We start from the raw sequence: 20,018 nt of genomic DNA on the forward strand, positions 1-20,018 counted from the left end.
GCCTTGAGACATATTACCATGGAGGAGTTTAATTAAAAAACAAACAAAATTATCTTTATGATACATAACTACAAATTAGCATTATCTGGAAAGCAGATTATTTTCTTGCCGTTTCTATACATTTGTTATGTTATTTTTTTATTATTATTATTATTATTGTTATATCAATAATATTAATAAAAGCACAATTAAAGCTGGTTTACTTATTAAATTAACTCATTAATCAGCATATTTAATCAGGTCTAACAACACATTGTTACAGCTGTTACATTTGAGATCAAATCATGAAAAAATAAACACGTGATTACATTTCTAAAGTGTGTGTGTGTGTGTGTGTTAAAAAGTGCTTTAAGTCATTAAGTTAATTATGTTAAATATGCTCTCAGTAAAGAGTGTAAGAAAGAGCCAAGCTGATCTTCCTGAGATGGTTCTGAAACAACATCACTGAAGTATCAGCATCAGGATCACAGGCCTGCAGGCACTTCTGGGGGGGGGGGGTCAAAGATGACCAACGGCAAGTCTTTAGTGAGACAGCTTGAGCTGAACAGTTCTGCTCCAGTGTGTGGATTTGAGCTGGTGTCAGTCATCCTGTAGATCCGGAACAGCTTCATACCGTCTCACCCGTCTGTACAGGCAGTAGTGCTGAATCATGAAGATGATGTCAAACAGCACTGAGAAGAGGCCCAAACCAAACTTAGTGGGATCACCAAACACCAGCATCCACTCATCTGAGGAGACACAAGATACGACCATCAGTTAAGAGAAGAGAATGACCACATGGTTGTGACAGGAAATCACAAAAGGCTTGCACAGCTGTCAGACAAAACAGCTTTGAGCTTTGAGTGTGGGGGAAATGCCATAAGGCTGTTGTTTTATTTTGATTGAAGGAAGATAAAAGCTGTACCTCGTTCAGCATCATTACCGTTATTATAGGACTGGATGATCATCTGGAGAATACTGAAGCCTCCACCAGTGAAGTCCAACAGGACGTTCCCAATACTCCATCCCTCAGTGCTCTGTCTCCTGTAGTTCATGTATGCCTACACACACACACACACACACACACTTGTCACTCTCGGCCCAAATGTGGGTAAAGATGTTCTTACTGCTGTGTGTTTATACATTCTACAGATGCTTTTATCCAGAAAGACCTAACCTAACATGCATATTTTGGCCTGTGGAAGGGACTCTAGGGAACCCAAATAAAAGTCACACAGGATTGGCAACAACATGGGCTGGTTTACTACTAATACTACTACTACTACTACTACTACTACTAAACTTTATTTATACAGCACCTTCACATGGCCCAAGGACCAAGCAAAGTGCTGCACAGCAGAAATAAACATTAAAAAAAATAAAACCATTTAAAAACCAACAAATACATGCAGATAAAATCTAGGTGGGGCAGCAAAAAAGTGCAAAGGTTTACCAGTGAAATACAGCATTCTGGTCAAAATCCTGGCGTTTTATTTTAACTCTCTGTGTCAGAGTCAGCGCCACCGTATTTAGCTTCACTTGTGACTCGTTACATCCCTGCGAGGACTCTACGCTCAGTTTAGAGTGACCTGTTAGTGGTTCCTCAGTCAAAAGACTTGCGGTGGTCGTGTTTTTTCAGGTATAAGTTACACTTTCAGTTATAGGTCCTTGGCTCTGGAACCATCAGAGATTAAACAGTCTACGTCTCTGCCCATTCAAAAACTAGACTAGAGCTTTATTTTAGATCAGTTTTCTAGTTTTATTCATATTTTTAGTGTTTCTTCTTGGCTTCCTGGCTCTTTAGTTTTATTGCTTTTTTTCTCATTATTTTATGCTTTTATTTTATCATAATTTTTCTTTTATATTGTTTTTATGTGTATCTGCCTTAAGTACACCACCTTGGGCCTGCTTGAATGGGGATGGGAAGGGGTTTCATAAATAAACAATTTAATTCCACATGCTAACTGCAAAAAGCAGGAAGGCTGCAACCAGTAATCACACCTACAACCCTCTGTTGGTTAGCTACATAACCCGTGCTTCACAAGATGGACCACCCACTGGGATCAGCCAGATTCAAGATGGCCACCACAGTTCTTCGCCTGGTTTATGCTTCTCCGTCAGCTCCGCAAGGGACAGACACGCACGGACTGACGGAAGCGTTTTGCTCTCATACTTCTCTGTCTCCTGGGGAGTGTTGCAAAGCAATTCCCCGGCAGGACAACAGAGGGCGTAGCGCTGTTCTGTGGTATCCTGTCATGTATCGGTCCAAGATAGTGTGTTTATATTGTGTTTTTTGTGTATATAAGAGACTTTTAACACGGACATATTTGTCTCTCATTCTCCCACCACTTCATGCGCTCCCCACCTCTAAACCCACGTTTCCTGTCATTTCCGTCCACAAATAAAACGCTTGCTGCGCATCTTTTCACTCCTCCAGTCACGGGAGAATTGAACGTTCATATTTTTAGTTTTTTCGCGAGGTATTCTTCAAGCTTCTCCGTGTCTGCCGCTGGTTATCCTCGGCTCTCTTTGCAATGGCGGCGCTGTAAACAACAGCGGCATCCTGACCAATCACAAGCTTGCGTAATCCGTCTCGTTCGACGGATGTTTAAAAAAGTGGGCTCGACTCCGTACGTACTTGCGTGCCTGCCGGAGCCCTACGCAAGGTCAGATAATGGCGTTGCATGTCTCCGCACTGACGCAGACGGAGAAGCATCAGGCTTTATTAGGTCAGATGTCCACGATGTCTTGGAGCCATAGAACGATGATCACACACACAAGCTCAGTTGCATCTGCTAACGTGGAGAAGGAGCGTGGGAAAAAAATGGGACCCAATGCCTCCCTGCTTGACACTCAGCATTAAAGGCTTGGATCGGGGGGGGGGGGGGGGGGGGTAAACCACCAAATGGTTCCCGAGCGCAGCTGTGCCTGCAGCTCACTACCCCCCCCCCTACCCCCCCCCCCCCCCCCCCCCCGGGGATGGGTCAAATGCGGAGAACAAATGTCGCACACACACATCAGTGTGTGTGACAACTGTTGGGACTTTAACTTTAACATTTAACAATAATCGTGTGTTGTTAAAGAGCAAGTCACCCCCAAATCACATTTTTTTGCTGATAAACTATATAAAGGAGTGTCTTTGCTACAGACACGTGTAGTCAATAATTTGGCAGTTCAGTGCATCTTGGTTAAAATTCAAATATTCTGCCTAAAACTGTCAGTGTTGTGCCGTCATCAGGGAAAAATTCTGCACTGTATTTGAATTTAAATCTGCCACCGCTATTGGCTAAGAGGTATGCTATGATGTCATCTGGTATATTATGATGTCATAATGCCATTGTGAGCCTGTGTGTGTGCGTATTTGTTAGCGGCTCCGCCCTCTCGGTCTGCCAAGCAACAGCATTTGTTGCATTTTTCAAACATGAAGTGGGAGTGAAGTAAGTTTATTGTAGGGGGTGACTTGCTCTTTAAACTAGAGAGAACAGTAATGATCTCTGGTCCGTTTTTCTACACCAGATGGATGAGCAGCACTCATTGCTACAGTAACCATAAACTCAGTTTACCCATCAGACAACAATCGTCCAGAGCATCTTTGTTTCTGAACAATGTTTGCGTTTCTGCACGAGTCCCTTCGATCAGCTTACCTGTGGTACGTATTTCACCAGCGTGACTGCAAGTTTAATGTAGGAGAAGAAGTACAGGAAATCCAACCAGGTAATCTGTTTGGCTACAGCAAGAAACAAGCTGACCACAGCAAACGTCCAGCCAATCAGCAACAAGAACCTGGCAGTCCAAGAGACTCTCTGACCCCCCTTCTGGAACACAAAGAAGCACAGGTGGATTTTAGAAGGTTCCAGCTGGTCTTCATCACTTCAAAGCTCCTCTCTCTTGTAGGTGCAGGTGGTCCTGCTAGGAGCAGGATGGTGTTTAGGTACCTCATAACCAACAGCTTGGCTGACATAGAGGACACAGAAGAGGAGCGCATGAAGACTGAAGAAGACATCGCTGGCACTGACCGGGTTGATTCCATTGGGGTTCTTCTCCAGAAACAACTCCTGTGAACAAAGCGACACCGACTGAACAAACTTTTACACATCCGGTCACGATCTGAAGACACGACGTGATCCTGATCTACAGGTTTGGTAAAGATTCTAAAACGCTCACACGCTTCCTGCACCATGACAACAAAGACATACATCTGAGAGCAGAAAAATAACAGAGGAGGGTTTAAAACAGAGAGAGACCCATCAGGGGTTGTGCTCCTCTGCAGAGTTTGGTCTGATGAGAGAAACCTGCTCCTGTAGTCTCAGGTGTGTGAGTCATGAAAGCACTTTACCTGCTAAAGGGGAGAGAAACGGGACCTTTTACCCTAACCCAATCACTCATGCATGCCTGATGATTTATTAGAACAGGATGACTGGCTGCTGAGAGAGTCATGTTCATATTATGGTCTGTTTTCAGCTCTGAGTAGTCTGAACATGGCTGGGGGATGTTCTGGATGTGACCGGTGACCGGAGGATGACGTTACCTTTATGTAGGGTACCCAGAACAGCCCGACGTTGAAGACGCTGTAAGCTATGAATCCTGTCAGGTTCAGAGCCAGGAAGTCAAAGTTGAGACCTACAACACTGTAGACAAAAGCCATTTAGACCCACACGAGGAAAATAAAAGCGTTGTAATGTCCCTGGGGGAAACTCTTCCCTATCTGGATGGACAACAAACATCTGATCAGAGAAATAGCATCAGCTTCTACTTAACATACCTGCTTGAGTCTATTCAGAGTTATCGTTGGTTACTTCATCTACAGACATTACAGGTGATCCCTCGTTTATCGCGGTAGATGCGTTCCAGACCTGGCCGCGATAGGTGAAAATCCGCGAAGTAGGGACACCATATTTACAGTACAGTACTATATTGAATTATCGTATGATCACATTCTCTTTTTGTGGATAAAACTCAAGAAAAAAATTTTTTTACTTGGTTTTTTTATAGTTTTATTACAAAAAGTGCATTTTATGATGAAATTGATGAGAAAAAAAACAGGAATTTCTTGATATTTCGCATAGAAAAATGCCGCGAATCGGTGAAAAATACCGCAAATCGGCGAATTTCCCTTGAATAAGGCTCCAAAGAAAAAATCCGCGAAGTCGTGAATCCGCGATAAACGAACCGCAAAGTAGCGAGGGATCACTGTACCGTGCAACAGTTTTAGGCAGATGTGAAAGCATGCTGTAAACAAAGAGTGCTTTCAAGAATTAGAGTTAATGATTTATTTTCAGCAATCGACAAAAATCTGAGAATGAACAAAAGAGAAGTCTAAATAAGATCAATGTTTGCTGTGAACACATTTTGCCTTCCAATTTATTTCAGCTACATTTGCACACAGTTGTTGAAGGAACTGGGCTGGGAGGTTGCTCCAAACATCTTTGGAGAGCTAACCGCACGTGTTTTGTGGGTGTGGCCTTCCTCACATCCTTCTGTCTCTTCGTGTAATCCTAGAAACGCTCCATGATGCAGCGATCAGGGCTCTGTGGGGGCCAGGCCATCACCCCCAGGACTTCTTCTACTTCTTTATGCTGAAGATAGTTCTTAAAGAGCAAGTCACCCCCTACCAGAGTCTATCTCCACTCTCACTTCATGTTTGAAAAATGCAACAAATGCTGTTGCCTGGCAGACCGAGAAGGCGGAGCTGCTAACAAATACACACACACACAGGCTCACGACAGCATTGTGACATCATAATGTACCAATTTACATCATAGCATACCTCTAAGCCAATAGCGGTGGCAGATTTAAATTCAAATATAGTGCCGAGTTTTTACCTGACAACGGCACAACACTGCCAGTTTTAGGCAGAATATTTAAATTTTAACTAAGATGCACTGAAGTGCCAAATTATTGACGACACATGTCTGCAGCACGATTAGACACTCGTTTATTTAGTTTATCAGCAAAAAAAGTTTATTTAAGTTTATTTACTTGCTCTTTAATGACTTTGGATGTTTGGGGTCACTCCCTTTGTAATTTGTAAATTAGTAAAAATGAACCAATTTTTTTATATTTCTGAAAGAAATCTTTGTTTACAGCATTTTTCTACACTTGCCTAAAACCTTTGCACGGTATTGCATAATTCTATAAATTACCATGAGGGTTTGTTCATTGGTGGGAAGCAGGAGTCCAGCGTGATGTCCAGATAAAGCTAACAGGAGAGCGAATACCAGGCGTCCCACTGGGTGAGGTAATAATTATGTTGTGAATAACAAAAGTCTGATGGTGCTTTACTCCACCAAAAGGATCAAATACATCCGAATGCAGCCAGTACGTAATGGTCTGTGACCAGCACCGCGGCTGAGTGCTGCTTCGTTCAGGCGCTGAACTTTTCAACAGCGCTCAAAGCTTTTCCAGTCATACCAGTGGGGATTTTGGAGAAAGCACTGGAGTGGAATCGGAGCAAATTCTAAGTATGAAAACATCCAAAAAAAGTATACATGATTATGTATTTCTACTGAACATGGCAGTGACCCTGCACAAGAACAGCTTTTGGTGGTGAACTGATGTTTTGATTTAAAACCACAGAAACAGGGTCAGACCTGCGACTCTTTAAACAACACTTGGTTCATTTTATGCTTTTGCACTTTGATGGCACCCAGCACATACCGTACTTCACCATGTAGGTGTGCAGCTTCATTTGATCAGTTGAAAAATGTTGGGTACTTCCGAGTTGGATTAATAAATAATACCAGTTAAACCAGTTAAGCTGGAAACTAGCTGAGTCTACTGCAACAAATCAAAATATATCTCAGTGTTGACGCCTTTTAAAGGTTTATTTTTGCCTGCTACTCTTATTTTAATGTTTCTATAGCAGACCTGTAATATTTTACTCCCTATTCTGTTCCACATATCCAGAAAATGCAGGTGACAGACACAGCAAACTACCTTTTTCTCCTCCAGTTTTCCCAGGCTTGTGGATAGAACGACACAGACCAGGCCACAAAGTAAATCCAGCCGATCGCCTCGCTGACCACCAACAGGACTCTGCTGTGGATCACTGTAAAGTGAATCCTGGATCTAGAAAACAAACTGAACTGAACTGCAGGTTTACAGACAACACTAGTTTTAAATCAGGTGAAACGGTAAAATCAGAGTAACATTCAGACTGAATGTGATTTTACAGACTTGCTGCCATCCTGTGAAGCAGCTGTGACTTTATTAGCGTTTAGGGTGGCTAACGGAGACCTGCAGATGGGTTTCGATACTAGGCCTGAACTGGAACAGTATGTGGCATTGATAGGGATGGGTACCTTTGACGTTTCAATCGATTCGGTACTAATTCCCGGTACCTAGGAATCGATACCGGTACTTGACGGTACCAATTTTCAATACTTTTGAGTGTTTATTATTTCAATTCTCTTTTATAATTAAATATATATTTTTCTCAATATATAACAATATTTGATAAATATCACGATAAATAACATTCAACTGTTTGTATTTTAACATCGTCCTTGTAGTTTTATAAGCTGATAATTAAACTGAAGCAAACATCTTTACTGTGAACTAAATTTACTGTGTATCTTCATTCCTTTTGCCATCTTTTTTCATTTGATTTTTCCTACTGGGAAGCTAGAATTTCCGAGGAGAAAGCGAACGCACCATTAGCTGATAACAACGGTGGCAACGGAAGCGAACATACCAAGCTAACGTTATCTTAAACAGTTTATTTAGCTGCTGGAGCAGATTAAAACGATGATGCCTCACACTTAGATCGTTGTCACTGGTTTCATCTTCACCCAATCTCCCGTCGCATTTAGTAAAGTGAAGCCAAACTTTAGAGCGCGTTCATGTTCTAGTCGGAAATTCAGAGTTCCGAGGAGAAAGCGAACGCACCATTAGCGAAACGGAAGCTAACATATCAAGCTAACGTTATCATAAACATTTTATTTACCTACCGGAGCAGATTAAGATGAGGATGTCTCACTTAGATCGTTGTTGCTGGTTTCATCATCACCCAGTTACCCATCACATTTAGTGAAGTGGACCCAAGCGTTAGCGTGCGTTCTTTCTACCATGCTGCTCTGTTTACAACTCGCTCGCAGTGAGCGACGACATAACGCTCTTGCGCATGCGCAGCTGTCTTGGCAAGTTCTCGTTATGAAGGACGGGTACCGAAACGAGGCACCGTTTGAAATGACGTGAATCGGTGCTCGGTCGGTTCTATGGAATTCGGTCGGTACCTTAAAAAGTACCGAATTCGGTACCCATCCCTGTCTCCGTCAAGAGGCCCTACTCCTTTGACAGTAGGGATGTAAGAAAACATCGACATGGTAATATATTGTGATATTTTTTCCCACAATATAATATTGATATTCAAAAGCCGTGTATCTAATTTATGGAAGAATTTACATGCAACCTTTTGTGTATTTTCTTTTCTTTTGATGCAACTCAGACATTGACAGGGTTGCGGAAGGCGGTTTATAAATAAAGCTTTGATTGATTGATTGATTGATTGATTGATTGATTGACTGCTAGCTTGCAGCCGTGTGCAATGGGTTTTGTTTCCACCATTGAAATGTAAATCCCTCTGTTATGGTTCAGAGACCTCATGTTTAACATGTTGCGTATCAGTTTGGACTGTTTATTGAATTTTCCTAGAATAAATTCAGTCTTAAAAAATCGCTAATATCGTCTGACTGAATGCATCGCGATATCGTGATACTTTTGTTTCGCCGTAATTTCACCAATGCACATCCCTATTTGTTAGAGAAAATTAACAACGAGATTTATTTAAACAAAGAGCATAATTTTGTCTAAAAGTTGTGTTTTATAGGGCAAGTGTTGAGAACAGTCCCAGCTTGTCCACAAGTTTGTTTTAGAACACTGAACTGACCTGGTCAGGTTGGAGCTGTTGCTGAGCAGGTATGTAGTCACCTGACCAACCTCATGGGATGTCACAGGGAAGCTGACAGAAGTAGCCTCCTCAGGAAGCAACACCTGAACATGACACCAAACCAGAGGAGACGTGTGATTTTAGCAGAACACCATGCCTCTTGTTAACAGCAATTACAGATCATAATGTGTCCTAGTTCTGACACTACTTCAGTTTTACCAGGATCATAATATTGAATCATAGATCTAATCTTTCCTGAAACCCTTTTGACTCGATCCAGATATTTTTGTTTTCTATCACAACAAAAGCGAGGGCGGCCACAGTCATTCTCTTCTCACTTCCTTTATTGCTTTGAGTTCATATTTAACACCCTAGTTTGGTTACAACAAGCTGCAGATCACATGACAGGAAAAAGGAAACGTGTCAGTCGATGCTTGAAGTCCAAACTCTGGTCTATAAAACACAAAGCTGCAGGAAACAAACTCTAAATACATACATTTTTGTTCTTTTCTTACGTTTTAGTAAAAAAATTGTTTTTTTTTACCTGGAAATTAAAACAGGATAAAAGGAAGTGACGCCACTAACACTGGCAATCTCTGACAACAACTGGATAACAGAGATAAACACAGAATGAACGTACAAACGAGTTTCTAAATACACATGTTACCTGTTCAGGTAGAGTTATTACAGAAGAGTAGTTCCTCCTGGAGCTGTAGGTTATGTTTAGGTAAATCACAGTCGACTGGTTTCCAGCTGAACTAAGGACACACACACACACACACACACACACACACACACACAGTGTAAGAGACACTGAATGATACATTTGTTCTATAATAAGACAAACCTTTATTTCAGTCACCGTCTGACATTAAAACTTTTTCCATCCGAGGTCCGTTGGACAATTGGCTAAATTATTTCTGTTTGCTAAAACCAGATCAGTAATAAAAGGGAATTTATCAGACAATTTGGATTACTTTCTTTGAAGGACGCATGAGGCGGATCGTACTACAGAGGTTTCTGCTGAAGTCATCAGCTCACTCACATCCAAATGGTCAACAGAAAATAATTGGACAAGATACATCTGAGAAACCATCCAATTCATATCTTCAGTTTAGTATAAAAAATCGTCGAGACTGGCCTCGACGTGGACCAGAGTTTTTTATTTCGTGTCGTGATTCTGACACCGCTGCTCTGTCGGCTATTTTTCAACATAGCTTTGTTCCTATTTCAAATTTTTGAACTATTTTATGACACAAATTTTTAAAAAGCTATGAATTAGGGCTCAGCGATATGGCATAAAATCAATATCACAATATATTGAGGATTTCACCTCGATAAAGATAAATGGACGATAACTACAGATATGTGCAGAAACAAAAGTTGTCCACTAGATGGGGCTGTCACATGTATTTTGTTGAGTCACATTTTTATTGGGCCATTCCCATTTGTACCGGGTCGGCCCGGCCCGGATAGCTCCAGTCGGCCCCAGCCTGGCCCGGTTGTTTCCACACATCCTTGCTTAGGTATGCAAGGAATGCAGTCAGAGACATTTTCAGTTTCTAGGTAATCCGCATGATAATGAATGATAATGAATTGAGCATGCCTTAAGCTTGGTTTATGCTTGATGCATTCACTTTCCGCGCGGTGATGCGGCTCGCGGATGGAACGCGCTTCACAACTCGCAGCGTATATGGATCATGCGGCTCGTCTCTGCGGTGAGCCAATAATCTCCCAAACTGTAGGGGGCAGCATGGAGCTCTACGGCACGCACCCAACACTACACCATAGTAGAAGTAGAAATTACTGTTCATGGCATTTCAGCATTTTTAACAGCGTTCTCGTCTTTTCCGACAGTGCGAGCTATTTCTCTCCAAGAATTATTTACAACACGTTGATCACGGTGATCTCTGAGAGCTGAATCATACAAATGTCTGTATTTACGACCCTCTGCCATACTAGTTCTTGCCGGTCCACCATGTTTTTCCGCGTCCGACCATCCGTGTGGTTAGAAATTTTCCGAGGTGCGCGTTCCGGAAATTCTGGGCCGTGCGGAGGCGCGATGGAGGGGCGTGGTTGTTAAAATTACGCAACTTTTCCGCGTGGAGCCGTGCGGACCTCGCGGACGCGTCAAGCATAAACCAACCTTTAAGCCCATGTGGGCTGATTCTACCCACCAATCAGAGGCTTGCTGTAATGGAAGGTGTGAATTTGCTGTCAGCGGTGGGTGTGCTGGCCCTGGTCGGCCTGAAGCAGACCCCCTCGAGAAGAGGGCTGAAAAACAGTCTTGTTGCACCCTGAAAAAAGGCAGGCCACCAATGGGCCATTCCTATCTGTGCCTGGTGGTCCCGGCCCGGATAGCGGTGGCCTGCCTTTTTTCAGGGTGCAACAAGACTGTTTTTCAGCCCTCTTTCTGAGGTGGTCTGCTTCAGGCCGACCAGGGCCAACACACCCACTGCTGTCAGCAAATTCACACCTTCCATTAGAGCAAGCCTCTGATTGGTGGGTAGAATCAGCCCACATGGGCTTAAGGCATGCTCAATTCATTATCATGCTGATTACCTAGAAACTGAAAATGTCTCTGACTGCATTCCTTGCATAACTAAAGCCTGGTTTACGCTTCTCCGTCAGCTCCGCAAGGGACAGACACGCACGGATTGACGGAAGCGTTTTGCTCTTTTACTTCTCCGTCTCCTGGAGAGCGTTGCAAAGCAATTGCCCGGCAGGACAACAGAGGGCATAGCGCTGTTCTTTGGTATCCTGTCATGTATCGGTCCAAGATCGTGTGTTTATTTTGTGTTTTTTGTGTATATAAGAGACTTTTAACACGGACATATTTGTCTCTCATTCTCCCACCGCTTCATGCGCTCCCCACCTCTAAACCCACGTTTCCTGTTATTTCCGTCCACAAATAAAACGCTTGCTGCGCATCTTTTCACTCCTCCAGTCACGGGAGAATTAAACGTTCATGTTTTTAGAGTTTTTTCGCGAGGTATTCTTCAAGCTTCTCCGTGTCTGCCGCTAGTTAAACTCGGCTCTCTTTGCAATGGCGGCGCTGTAAACAACAGCGGCGTCCTGACCAATCACAAGCTTGCGTAATCCGTCTCGTTCGACGGATGTTTAAAAAAGTGGGCTCGACTCCGTACGTACTTGCGTGCCCTACGCAAGGACGGATAATGGCGTTGCGTGTCTCCGCACTGACGCAGACGAAGAAGCATAAATCAGGCTTAAGCAAGGATGTGTGGAATCAACCGGTCTGGGCTAACCAGGGACAGATGGGAATGGCCCACAAGATATGTAAGCAAGCTATGCTATCCGGGTCAGGCCGACCAGGTACAGATGGGAATGGCCATTATGGGCCATTCCCATCTGTACCGGGTCAGCCCGGGCCGGGTAGCCCCAGTCGGCCCCAGCCTGGCCCGGTTGATTCCACACATCCTTGCCTTAAGCCCATGTGGGCTGATTCTACCCACCAATCAGAGGCTTGCTCTAATGGAAGGTGTGAATTTGCTGTCAGCAGTGGGTGTGTTGGCCCTGGTCGGCCTGAAGCAGACCCCCTCGAGAAGAGGGCTGAGAATGAGCCTTGGTTGGCCCGGAAAAATACCAGGCCACCCAGATATGTAAACAACCTACGCTACCCGGCCCGGGCCGGCCCGGTAGTGACTCAAGGTGGTACAGCTTCTTAAAGCAACATGACTGTTGCCAACCTACACAGATTTTTAAATGTTTTTATTATCAAACTTATTGACATGGGAATAAATATCTCGATAAGTGTCAGAAATTTTGATAACGATAATTTTTCGATTTATTCCTAGCCCTACTATGAATGTAATTAAAAGTTGTGTCAGAGAAAAAAACGGGACAAAGGGACAGTGAGGATAAGGACATGTGGACTCCAGACGTGGTGGCAGCCTAACCTGGAGGTGACGATGATACTTGCTCTCGAGTTCTCCTCCAGCATGACAGCATCTGGAGCATTCAGACACACGGTGGACTCTAGGGGGCATTTAAAGAAAAATAAACCACTTCTACAGAAACCAGGGAAAGGACTAGTTTCTAATAATGAGCTACAGCAGCAAAAACAGAAAATAACAGGTAGATTCAACAAATCAGTGGATGTGAATCAGAAACCTCAGGATTTTGCAGCCCTAAAGTCTCATACTCCACCTGGAGTGTTTCAGCCCTCAGATGATGTTTAACTGAATGTCTAACCTTAAACCCAATGATTAAACATGTTCCAAGAGCATTCGGCCTAAGAATGGCCTACGTTTACTAAACACAGCCAGAGGAAGCCATCAGATCTAATGAGTCACCAGAGATGTTGGAGAGCATCCAGAAGACCAGCAGCTGAGCAGAGAGCCATGTTTTGGTTGAGTCCAGACCAGCCATCACTGCACGGTAACCTAAAATAACACAAAGAAACCTAAAAACCAGACATTCACAGTTCACCAAGTATGGTCAAACCAGAGCGAAAGGCTAAGTTCAACGCTTTCACCAAACACATGAACTCAGTGAACATCTAGGTCACCAGAGAGGATGGGGGAGAACAACAAACCGTCCTGTACAAGCAAGATGAAAGTCTCAACTCAGATTAAAGGTTTCAGTGAGTGAATCTGGGATGATAATTCAGGCTTTTTAATCTCTTCAGGATTAGATTACTGGAACAGTCTGTTCACTCATCTCAGTAAAACAGGACTGGCTGATTGTGCAGATCAATTATTGAATGTACACACAGGTGACCAGTTGGTTTTAATGCTAATTTAATCAGAGCATTCTCGCTGCGGGACTCAAGGAGCTGAACACGTTTTTTTCTAACAAGCATGGTAGAACTTTACAATAAAGAAAGGGTCCATTATAAACATTACTTAGTGCATTATTAAGCATTAGTAAACTATTTTAAAAAGTATTATCAACTGCTTAACCATATTTTGTAATGCATTAGTAAGCAGACACCCCCCTGTCTGGACAAAGCTGGTTCAGACAATGGATGGATATTTAACACTGAGGTCTACAGGAAACATTCACTGACCACTCACTCCTCTGTCAGCTCAGCTAGAGAGCATGCCCACCAACACAGGAGGAGACAGGACGACAGACGTAAACAAAGACCTGCAGGAACCCAAATTGGATCTTTGTTAAATGTGGAGAAACTCCACAAACACAGAAGACAGAAGAAGAAAAAACCAGAAAAGGGGCAGAAGACCTAAACAGAACTAAAGTGGTGAGGCCTGCCAATAACCATACAAACAAGAGAAAACAGGAGGTCTAGAGTCTGAGAGGACAGAAATGTTCCTGACTCAGACTGAGATCAATGATGAGAAGGACAAATACAAGAGCAGAGCCTGAGGTGGTCTGATTGATTTTTAAATTTTGATGACATCAGATTCATTAGCATTACACCTGGACTAAATCTGGAGGACAAGATCCAATATGACAGCTCTAGGTGATTTACTTTACTATTACTGAGCTAATTTTGACTTTGTGAGTGAGTTAGTGAGTAATCTGATACTGCTTCAACCCGCTGTTTAGTTTAGATTAGATTAGTAGGTCTGACTGAGAACACAGGCTATAAAATCATGTTGTCTGTACTTAAGTTTACCAGGAGGAAAGCTAAACCTGCTAGTTTTTGTTTCCTGTCATTTAAACACAATAATTTAAACTAGTTAAGTTTACAGAGTCGCTCTAACAAACACGCAAGATAAAATTAATAAAAAAGCTCCGAGAATTTAAAAAGTTACACTCATTTACCGGGATCGTTGCTTCCACACGATGCTTCCACAACAACTTCTGCTGTTTCTGCTGCTTCTTCTTCTGGTCTGCAGTTCCTCTGTTTTAGTCTTCTGACCGTTGCTGCCACGAGTGGTCAAAGAGGGTACAGCAGCTGTTTGAGTTGTCAAGAAAAGTCAATTTTCAATATTCTTTATTCCGGACTCTTTGTCCAATTCACAGAAGTAGAAAAACATTGTATAGATAAGATAACATGAAATGAGCACAATATGGCGCACGTGTTTCACAAGAGACAAAAAATGATGAAAAACAGAACACAAAAAATATTTTTTATGTTTTATACAGAGCCAGCTTCCAACAACATTCAGATCTTAATTATCTACCGTATAATTTAGTCATATTATTATCTAGGTGCTTTTGCTAGTTGTTTATTTTTCATTTACATTTGACTACTGTCTGACAAATTCTGGTCCTGGACCTGACTGCAGCCTTTGACACTGTTGACCATCACCTGCTACTGGAGAGGCTGAGAGACTGGGTAGGCCTATCAGGATCTGCTCTGGAGTGGTTCTCCTCTTATCTGTCTGAGCGTTCCTTCTCTGTGGCCGTCTCCAAGTTTCGGTCCTCCACCACATCCCTCACCCATGGTGTCCCACAAGGTTTTGTGCTGGTGCCTCTGCTCTTCCTCCTCTATCTGCTTCCTCTTCAGCACATTCTGAGCTCCTTTAAAGGAATCTCCTACCATCTTTAAGCAGATGACATCCAACTGTACATCTCCTTTAAGCCCCATGAGATGTCTAAGCTGCAGCTGTTACACACCTGCTTAGACTCCATCAAAATCTGGATGGCTGGTGACTTTCTACAGCTGAATGAAGATGATGTGGCAGTGTATGTGTCCTGTCACAGTGTCCCGATTGATCATGTGCCCTGGCTACTTGGTCAAGGGGATGTCACTTTGGCTGACTGATAAGCGCGCGTGACTCTCACCTGGGAGTCTGGGGATCAAATTCTGCCCGGGCCCTTGTTTCTCCACCTTGCCACAATAAGACTGAGATCCTCATCTGTGCCCCGGACAAGCAAACCCTCTGTCAGGAATCATGGTGTGACCTTTGACCCAGCTCTCACCCTGGATTCTCATGTCAGTTCTCTTGTTCGCTCTTCCTTCTTCCATCTCAGGAACGTTGCTAAGCTGAGTCCCATTCTGTCCCGCTCTGAACTTGAGACAGTTCTCCACACCTTCATCTCCTCACACTTAAGACTACTGTAACTCTCTTTTCACGTGTCTGAGCGGAACCTCCCTGAACCATCTACAGGTGGTTCAGAATGCCTGTGCTCGGCTTCTGACCAAGTCCTCCAAACACACCCACATCACCCCGCTTCTCCTCCAGCTGCACTGGCTGCCAGTCAACTTCAGGGTTCATTTCAAGATCCTGGTTCTGGTCTATAGGGCCTTACATGGACAAGCACCATCTTACATTGGTGATCTTCTTAGTCCCTACACCCCCAGCAGGTCCCTGAGGTCCAGTGACCAAAGCCTACTGGTTGTGCAACGCACCAGGCTAAAGACCAAAGGTGACAGATCATTTGCTGCTGTGGCCCCCAGACTCTGGAACTCTCTCCCCCTGAGCCTGAGATCAGTGGACTCAGTTGTCTCCTTTAAAAAGCAGCTGAACTCATCTGTTCAAGCTGGCTTTTGTGTGACCTTCATCACTACCCTCTCCTTGTTCGGCACTTTCTACCTATTCTGTCTATCCTGGGATCCACCGATTTCCCTCTTTCCTATTCATTTTCTCTCTCTCTCTCTTTCCTTACATATTTTAGACACTTTTTTTGTCATTTTAAACATTTTGTTATATTTTTAAACCATTTTTATATGTTAAATATTTAGTTTTCGTGAAGAGCCTTGATTAATCTTGAGAGGCGCTATATAAAAGATAGTTTTCTTACTTTTTCTGATACATGCTTGTGTTTCATCTTTGCTGATGCACATTGATTTTGATGCTTCTCCATAATAAATAGCAATTTTCTAACTTATAATGGTAAGTTCATTGTCAGTTCTTTAACTGACAAAACAATCACTTAATATAACATTTAGTCTTTGTACCTTATTAAAGTCTGCAATTAACTTAAATGAAAACAAACGAAATTAAAGCTGCAAGCAGCGTCGTTCGGCCCTCGCAGCTCCGCGCCGCTCCGGCCTGGCCGGCAGCCCGGGGCAATAGGGCACGTCCACGGAACAGAAACGTCGACCACCCCGACACCAGAAACCGCAAACGATCACCTCGTCCGCACCTCACCCTGACTCAGCATCCCCTCTGAGGACACCATTATATTACACGTCTCACAACTAGGGCATACTCTACCTTTACGACTCTCGTGGATCTGATGACACAGACCAACTGTAATGCTTTTCTGACCACGTTGTTTGAAGTTATTGTAGGTTAAACTTATCTAGGGCCGCTGGAAAGCTTTCAGATCATGACAAATATGGGCATTTCACCATAAAACAATAGACTTCCTGTAGTAGAGGGCGGGACTTAGGGGATGTCAGCTGTCCACATTGGCATTGTCTTCAGATGTGGTCAGTGATCACACAGACAAAGTTTGATATAGATTAGATCATGCACATGGGAGTTATTAAGCCAAGAAATGTAATGGCGAAAGGTCAAAGTTTGAGGGTTAGCCACGCCCACACCTTTCAACTTTTGAAAAATCCGACGGTTGAATTTTTTCCCCTATGTCTTAAGAGGATATAGCAGGAGTTTGAAGGCAATTGGTGAAAAGGACGATGGGGCATAATACTCCAAACAATGTCTGCGAAAACCACTAAATTGAGTACTTGGACCAAAATGGCCGACTTCCTGTACGATTTTGCACTTGGCTCCAAGAGACTTTTTTTCCTGAGACAACACATTAGTGTACCAAATTTCGTAATCCTCAGTCAAAGCATGGCTTGGGGCTATTAGTTTAAAAGGTCCTAGGGGGCGCTATTTAAGGAAATAGGCCACGCCCACAAACTTCAGCTGTCTATTTCTCTTGGGGTCAGACTAGGATCACTCACCAGAAGTTTCGTAGTGATATCACGATAACTGAAGAAATGAGAGGCAAACGTATTTCCATGGCGTGATGGCGATTTTCGCCATGCTCCCAAAGCCCCGCCTTTTTTTGAAACCTGCCAGTACTGGAGACCAAGTGACCTCACGTTGTCTACTGCTATTTGCCAGAGATTCCTGCTGATTGGGTAAAAGGAGTCCAGTAGGGAGCTGTGAAAAAAGAGTGGCGTGGCGACAGGTCAAAGTTTGAGGCTTAGCCACGCCCACACCTTTCAACTTTTGAAAAATCCGACGGTTGAATTTTTTCCCCTACGTCTTAAGAGTATATAGCAGAAGTGTGAAAGCGATTGGTGAAAAAAGCAACGGAGCATCACTCTCCAAACAACGTGTACCAAAACAACTAAATCGCGTACTTGTACCAAAATGGCCGACTTCCTGTGCGACTTTGGACTTGGCTCCAAGAGACTTTTTTGTAGGTCCTGAGACTCCACATTAGTTTACCAAATTTCGTAATCCTCAGTCAAAGCATGGCTAGGGGCTGGCAGTTTTAATGGTCCTAGAGGGCGCTATTTCAGAAAATTGGCCACGCCCACAAATTTTAGCTGTCCATTTCTATTGGGGGTCAGACTAGGATCACTCACAACAAATTTCGAGGTGATATCTCGATAACTTAAGGAATGAGAGGCAAACGTATTTCCATGGCGTGATGGTGATTTTCGCCATGCTCCCAAAGCCCCGCCTTTTTTCAAAACCTGCCAGTACTGGAGACCAAGTAACCTCAAGTTGTCTACTGCTGTTTGCCACAGAATCCTGGTGTTTGGGTAAAAGGAGTCCAGTAGGGAGCTGTGAAAAAAAGAGTGGCGTGGCGACAGTTCAAAGTTTGAGGCTTAGCCACGCCCACACCTTTCAACTTTTGAAAAATCCGACGGTTGAATTTTTTCCCCTATGTCTTAAGAGTATATAGCAGAAGTTTGAAGGAGATTGGTGAAAAGGGCGACGGAGCATCACTCTCCAAACAACGTGTGCGAAAACAACTAAATCGCGCACTTGGACCAAAATGGCCGACTTCCTGTGCGACTTTGCACTTGGCTCCAAGAGACTTTTTTGTAGGTCCTGAGACACCACATTAGTGTACCAAATTTCGTAATCCTCAGTCAAAGCATGGCTTGGGGCTGACAGTTTTAATGGTCCTAGGGGGCGCTATTTCAGAAAATTGGCCACGCCCACCGGATGTTCACGTCAGATTTTTTGGGGGGCCAGACTAGGATCACTCACAAGAAGTTTCGTGACGACATCTTTAGAAATAAAGAAATGGGAGGCAAACGTAAGGCCACGGCGGTACGCCTTACTTCGCCGCGCCGCCACAGCCCCGCCCTCTGCCGAAAACTCCCATAAAGTGACGCCAAGCAACCCCCACTTGCCTTGAGTTACCAGCTCCAAATTTGTGGTGATTAAGTGAAATGGGGCAATTTGGGACCTTTCACAGTAAAACTTGACCTTTTTGGTCCTGAGGGGGCGGGGCTTGTGTGATGTCATCAACCGACCATTCAATTTACTTTGTGGGTCGATGACAAATGACCACAGAAAGTTTGGTAACGCTATTCCATTCAATTATGAAGTTATAGCAATTTAAATTTTTTTGGCGAGTAGTCAAACTTTGAGGCCTGGCTCCGCCCCTTCAACATATACGAAAACTCAGAATCCTTATCTCATTTTGTTCGCCCATCCCTTCTGAGCAATTTTACACAATTTTTGAGACGATCGTGCGAAAAATGATCGAGCAATCCAATCAGAGACGGACCCTAAAAACGGCAAAAACGGCAAAAAATCGCCATTTCAACCCAAAATGGCCGACTTCCTGTTTGATATTGACCATGGTTGCAAGAGACTTTTCTGTGCGGACTGTTGAGTACTACAAGTGTACCAAATTTCATAACTGTACGATAAACTAAGCTTTATGGAGAGGGTTTTTTTTCACTTTGTAGGGGGCGCTGTTCAGCCATTTTCTTTGCGATTTTTTTGGGACCTTTAAAATATCAAATTTTTCACCAGGCCTGACAAGTGTGCAAAATATTGTGAGTTTTGGGGTATGTTAAGGTCCCCAAAAAGCTGTTCAAAGGGGGCACGGAATAACAAAAAATAATTAAAGCTGCAAGCAGCGTCGTTCGGCCCTCGCAGCTCCGCGCCGCTCCGGTCTGCCGTCGCACCAGTGCACGTCTGACAGAACAGAAACGTCAACCACCCCGACACCAGAAACCGCGAATGGCCTCCTAGTCTGCACCTCACCCTGACTCAGCATCCCCTCTGAGCTCACCATTAAATTGAATATTAAGATTACGGCGTTACGCCAGAATTCGCCATGGCATCAAAGC

General features: G+C 43.6%; 1 protein-coding gene across 1 annotated transcript; it reads right to left on the minus strand.

Annotated features, from left to right (window-relative positions):
• Positions 1-13: 13 nt before the first annotated feature.
• Positions 14-14,699, minus strand: ctns (cystinosin, lysosomal cystine transporter). The gene is made up of 11 exons (XM_015962223.3): positions 14,615-14,699; positions 13,180-13,269; positions 12,784-12,862; positions 9,534-9,624; positions 8,867-8,970; positions 6,916-7,047; positions 4,508-4,607; positions 3,915-4,034; positions 3,624-3,794; positions 923-1,040; positions 14-728 (listed from the first exon to the last, which is right to left on the minus strand). The coding sequence occupies exons 2-11, from the start codon at positions 13,253-13,255 to the stop codon at positions 580-582; spliced, it is 1,140 nt and encodes a 379-aa protein (XP_015817709.1). The 5' UTR covers positions 13,256-13,269; positions 14,615-14,699; the 3' UTR covers positions 14-579.
• Between the last annotated feature and the right edge of the window lie 5,319 nt (positions 14,700-20,018).

This window comes from Nothobranchius furzeri, chromosome 16 (genome assembly GCF_043380555.1).
Source record: "Nothobranchius furzeri strain GRZ-AD chromosome 16, NfurGRZ-RIMD1, whole genome shotgun sequence".
NCBI lineage: Eukaryota > Metazoa > Chordata > Actinopteri > Cyprinodontiformes > Nothobranchiidae > Nothobranchius > Nothobranchius furzeri.